The following is a 6534-nucleotide window of genomic DNA, read 5'->3' as shown; positions in this document are numbered from 1 at the left end:
GTAAACGTAGTTAGTTATTTTTAAATAAATAATCGTAGCGAAAAGAATTAATAGGTGAAAGTAGTCGGAAAAATTTTTCAAGTGATATTTATAAGTAAATTATTGTAAGTGAAGTGTAAATAAATTGAGAACGAATAGAAAGAGTGTGAATAAATACGAAAAACGTTACAAGACTAAGGGAAAACGTGTCATATGAAAGTTTAGCAGTTCGAAGCACTGAATTCGAATGATTTTTGGGAATATACGCAAGATAAAAATTTATCTTTTGTAAACGGTAACAAAATAAAAATCAGTGTTGCATTATCTTATTATACGCTTCATTAATGCACAAATTTTCACGATACTCAAGCAATTATTTGAATTATTGAAGGATAAAGCGACGTTTAATAAATGTTGATTTAGTGCGGTCGAGTTTTCCAACATTTCTCCAAGTTTGACGGAAATAAAAGTTGACCACATGGTGATAATGCAGTCAAACGTGATTTGTGGTATACTCGCAGAATAATATTTATTATTTGCGGAAAAATAAAAAAGAATTCATTAGATACAACTATCATTTCAGTTGATCGATTTAAGAGAGTATTAAGTTACTTTGTAAGTTCATTAACCAGCCCCGGTTACTAGGAGTTGTTTTCACACCTGGTAACTCACACAATGGACCTAAAGCTATTAATTGGAAGCACCTAAGGCGCCCATAGATAAATCTTCAACCGCTTCGATTAAACACGGTATCTAACATGCCATTGTGGTGGATATTAACCCCAAATTTAAAAAAAAGACCAATATGAACTAAGTTGAACCTACGCGAGGTCAAGGTCGATAAAAAACCAAAATAACATTGATAATTTTGTTAAACATTTGAAAGTTATTTTAGATATTGTTACCATTAGTCTCAGGTAATCTAAATTATGTATTTAACATGTTTATACGTATTGAATTTGACCGTAAATTGTTATTTAGTTTGTAATTATGTACTCAGTGATCTAGAACAGTAACTCAAGCGGGCGAGGTGCGAACACAGTTTCCCCAGCAACTTCAAAAAGTTCAAACCGACGAAACAGTTCATGACGACCCACTATTATAACTATGAACTTTGGTAGTCACTTTGTGTTAGATCGAGACTGTAGGAAGGATGATTTAGTTATTTCCAAAAGCGAAAAGACGGTTACTCGGCATTCTACGTCTTTTTTTTAATAGCAACACGAAGCTTTTCAATGTCTTACGATAAGTCGTTAAATTCATTATCCCCACGAGGGGAAAAATACCAAAAATACCCCATTTTGGACCTGAGAATGTTTCGGAACTATAACCTTCATTTTTCCTCTTCAAAAATTACTTTTGAATATTTGCTTCCCGATTTTTAACCTCAAAATTGACGAGTTTCTATTCTTAATATTCAAGGAAAGTTTGATTTCTTAACAAGAATTTTTGCCTCTTCAGCTATAACCTTCAATACATTTCCATCGAGTTATCTTGAACTGATTTCTAAATTATCTTCTTTGAAAGTGCCTGACAGTTTTTGTTAAATCGATAAAATCACTTTAATGTTTTACTTTCAGTCTCTGAAGACGATAACTTGGTTTTCGAAACGCGCATCGGACAGAGTGATTGTGAGTGTTGGTGTAGTGGTGGTGTAAACAGTGTATTCAGAATGAACAGTTCATAGCAAATGAAATATTTTACAAACAAGACACGTCAAAATGTCATTTTATTGAAATTCTCTTAAAGTTTATCAAAATTTTCGTTTCGAACTTCTAAAATAAAACGTTACTTCAAACTCTTATATGAATATAGTTATTTTGGTTAATATTGAGAATAATATTTTAATCAGCTGGGTTTTATGATAAATTGCAACAACTAAAACCTCTACGTTTGTATAATATTTAATTCAATTGGAAGCGAAGAACTCTGGACAGTAACAACCACAGAACTCACTCGTATCCCAAGGTTGGTATGGGAGTCAGGATCATAGAAAAATAATTAAGCAAAACAACAGTTTTTTGCCTGCGTGGTTTGAAGCAAGATAATTGAAGTGACATTAAAATTATTCGAGTTTATTAACGTAGTTGACGGTATAAAATGATTTAACTAGAAAAAATCTAGTGTATGAAGTACATAAGCGAAAAGGTTTGGCCAACAGCACATTTATCAACTCACGATTCAGCTTAAGATTAATTGTCTGCATGCCATTAAAATTATATACCGATTATACAAATATTCCAAGAATGGCCTTCGTTCTATTGACTCACAAATAATCGAGAGTTATTAAATATGTATAAAAACAATGGACAACATAATTTTGAACGTACTATGGCCACCAAACAATAATATTTAAATGGGAAAACATTGAAACATCATGTTTGTTTGTGACATCTGAACGCAACCTAATATTTGACATTTGACAACCAAATATATGTAGATTGATGAATCTTGAGTTTTTTCACGAATTTAATTTCTGAACGCAACCATAATATTTGACATTTGACAACCAAATATATGTAGTTTGATGAATCTTCAGTTTTGTCACGAATTTAATTTCTGAACGCAACCATAATATTTGACATTTGACAACCAAATATATGTAGTTTGATGAATCTTGAGTTTTGTCACAAATTTAATTTCTGAACGCAACCATAATATTTGACATTTGACAACCAAATATATGTAGATTGATGAATCTTGAGTTTTTTCACGAATTTAATTTCTGAATGCAACCATAATATTTGACATTTGACAACCAAATATATGTAGTTTGATGAATCTTGAGTTTTGTCACGAATTTAATTTCTGTACGCAACCATAATATTTGACATTTGACAACCAAATATATGTAGTTTGATGAATCTTGAGTTTTGTCACGAATTTAATTTCTGAACGCAACCATAATATTTGACATTTGACAACCAAATATATGTAGTTTGATGAATCTTGAGTTTTGTCACTAATTGAATTTCTGAATGCAACCATAATATTTGACATTTGACAACCAAATATATGTAGTTTGATGAATCTTGAGTTTTGTCACTAATTGAATTTCTGAATGCAACCATAATATTTGACATTTGACAACCAAATATATGTAGATTGATGAATCTTGAGTTTTTTCACGAATTTAATTTCTGAATGCAACCATAATATTTGACATTTGACAACCAAATATATGTAGTTTGATGAATCTTGAGTTTTGTCACGAATTTAATTTCTGTACGCAACCATAATATTTAACATTTGACAACCAAATATATGTAGTTTGATGAATCTTGAGTTTTGTCACGAATTTAATTTCTGAACGCAACCATAACATTTGACATTTGACAACCAAATATATGTAGTTTGATGAATCTTGAGTTTTGTCACTAATTGAATTTCTGAATGCAACCATAATATTTGACATTTGACAACCAAATATATGTAGTTTGATGAATCTTGAGTTTTGTCACTAATTGAATTTCTGAATGCAACCATAATATTTGACATTTGACAACCAAATATATGTAGATTGATGAATCTTGAGTTTTTTCACGAATTTAATTTCTGAATGCAACCATAATATTTGACATTTGACAACCAAATATATGTAGTTTGATGAATCTTGAGTTTTGTCACGAATTTAATTTCTGAACGCAACCATAATATTTGACATTTGACAACCAAATATATGTAGTTTGATGAATCTTGAGTTTTGTCACTAATTGAATTTCTGAACGCAACCATAATATTTGACATTTGACAACCAAATATATGTAGTTTGATGAATCTTGAGTTTTGTCACTAATTGAATTTCTGAATGCAACCATAATATTTGACATTTGACAACCAAATATATGTAGTTTGATGAATCTTGAGTTTTGTCACTAATTGAATTTCTGAACGCAACCATAATATTTGACATTTGACAACCAAATATATGTAGTTTGATGAATCTTGAGTTTTGTCACTAATTGAATTTCTGAATGCAACCATAATATTTGACATTTGACAACCAAATATATGTAGTTTGATGAATCTTGAGTTTTGTCACTAATTGAATTTCTGAATGCAACCATAATATTTGACATTTGACAACCAAATATATGTAGTTTGATGAATCTTGAGTTTTGTCACTAATTGAATTTCTGAATGCAACCATAATATTTGACATTTGACAACCAAATATATGTAGTTTGACGAATCTTGAGTTTTGTCACTAATTGAATTTCTGAACGCAACTATAATATTTGACATTTGACAACCAATTGATATTCTAGGGATGGGCAAAGCAAAAAAATATATCGATAAATACCGTATCGATATTTTTAAGCAATATATATTTATGCAGAATAAAAAATATTGTTATTTTTACTTGCAAGGTGCAATTACCCCAAAAATTGTCAATTTTTCGATTTTAAACATTTACAATTTCCGATACGTCTGGTCTTTGCGATGACCATAAATAAATCGCAAGGCCAGTCCTTTTCCTTCGTCGGCTAGTGTACAATAAATAGCTATTTCTGGACTTTTTTTCCTTGATAGCGATTTTCTATCAAGGAAATGTCGCGATGAAAAGTTTCGCCTTGTTCGTCACGTACAGCACCCAAAATCTCGGAGAAGAAATCCAGATGGAAATGCAGGATATGTATTTTTGAAGACATATAACATTCCAAAACCTTGTATGAAATTAAAAGCAAATTGATTAAGTCTGTAATTTTTTCTAAGAATTTTTGGACATTCATAAAACATTTCCAAGCGACTTTTTCCAGATAATTCAGCTTTCCGTGACCCAAACAGTGTTTAACAACGCTATTATCATATATTTCAAAATTTTAACTCAATTACAATGTTTAACTTACTCGTCAATGTCAGCCATGTTGCCAATGAAACCAATAGAAATAACCATCGACAGATACCCGTCTGAAAATAGAAAAAAATAGTATTATTATTAATTCTGGCATGTAATCTTAAATATTATATTATTTGAACAAGACTATTTACAAAAATGAGAAAGTCTTATTTCCTTGTAAGATCGGAAACTTTTCAGATAATCCTCGTACATCAATTCGAAGCTAATATAAAGCTGAGGATTTTATTAGCAAACCGGCAAACAGACTGCAGAAATAATAGAAGAAATTGTATCTTGATGACAGTTTCAATATCTATTATTTATCTAGTATGAATTTTTTTTCAAATTAACAACAGTCATTAATAATTTTTGTACAAATATTATTATGAATGGAATTATTTATATCAATGTGTTTATATTAATATTATTTAAAAAAATTGCCAAATTTATGTGTTTTTAATAAATAGGTACATAAAATATTTTGATTAGACCATTTTTTGTGTTTCACAATCATTATAAATCTCATATATATACGTTGATTTTGTAACCGAAAAATAATATAATATAATCTATAAAATAATTGAGTTTAGGAATGTTAATAGATATCAGTACTTAAAATTTCCATAAACAAATAATACAATACTTATTCATGTTATATAGATTATAATAACATTATAATATCGGCTGATTCATCATCACAATAATGTTTGTTTATGATCCTAAATTCAAATTGCATAAAATTCATATACGTCAAGTTGTATTGTCAATGAAAAGAAATATTTCAAATTCTTTTACTACGAGCTGGTTTTGTATAAATGAGAGATCACAAAGTGTTTAAAAAAAAAAGAAGTATGCCAAATTAGGTAATATAAGAAAACAGCTGATATACGTCAAACTGGCTGCCGTGGGGTAAACAATTGATTCTCTCGTATATACTAATGTTAGCTTTTCGTGGTTATTCAGGTAATAAAAGTTGTTTTATATATTTTTTTTGGTTCGTGGTGTTAAAAGGACTCCATCCTACTTTTTAGATCAGTTTCAGTGAAACTGAGTATTTTTATAGTTTTTTAATGCTTAAGCTTTCAAGCAATTTATAAAATTTGGAACACCTGTAATTATTTTGTGTATATGTTGTTTATCAAATATGAGTAGGTTGCAAAGTGATAACCTAGTGGCAACCGAAAAGTACAAGGAAAGTTGCCTACACTCAGCAAAACACTGCATGGTGGAAAAACGACAGAATCAAGTTTCCGGGAAGAACGCAATAAAAAGGAAAGAATAAAATCTAAAATCAACCAAATAAGTTCACAAACCTCATAAAAAACGGCAAAATCATTTGTTTACTCCATTTTTATATGGGAATCAGCTGATTTTAACAATTTGACAAAACCAATACACACTGAGCGGCAAAATCACCGTTTATTGGAAAAATTAATTTAAGTTTTGTATGTTTACTTCTTGTTTACGTAAATTTAAAAACAGTTTTAGTGTAATTAAGCATCACATGTATCTTCAGGTGACTTGTACCCATTCGTTTACAATTTACATAACGCAATTAGAAATAAAATCAGTGGGTGCATATTTCTACACAGCTATTAACAATTTCATTGTTCGGTATTTATAGAAACCTTTTTGCATTATTCTGTAATATTGTTAAAACAATGGTTTCAATGTCCTGAGAAGCACTGGCCATTGTTTTAATATATTCAAGAATT

The 6534-nt window shown here is 29.7% G+C and overlaps 1 protein-coding gene across 1 annotated transcript in view; it reads right to left on the bottom strand.

Moving 5' to 3' along the window:
- Positions 1–6534, bottom strand: part of LOC130903897 (mucin-2-like) — a 56803-nt gene that overhangs the window by 22274 nt on the left and 27995 nt on the right. The window contains exon 2 of the mRNA XM_057816266.1: positions 4830–4890. Coding sequence (XP_057672249.1) covers positions 4830–4890 — 61 coding nt within the window. The remainder of the gene's footprint in view (positions 1–4829; positions 4891–6534) is intronic.

Source organism: Diorhabda carinulata, chromosome 2 (genome assembly GCF_026250575.1).
Source record: "Diorhabda carinulata isolate Delta chromosome 2, icDioCari1.1, whole genome shotgun sequence".
NCBI lineage: Eukaryota > Metazoa > Arthropoda > Insecta > Coleoptera > Chrysomelidae > Diorhabda > Diorhabda carinulata.
Note: the sequence above shows the minus strand (reverse complement) of the source record. Positions and strands in the feature narration are given on the sequence as shown.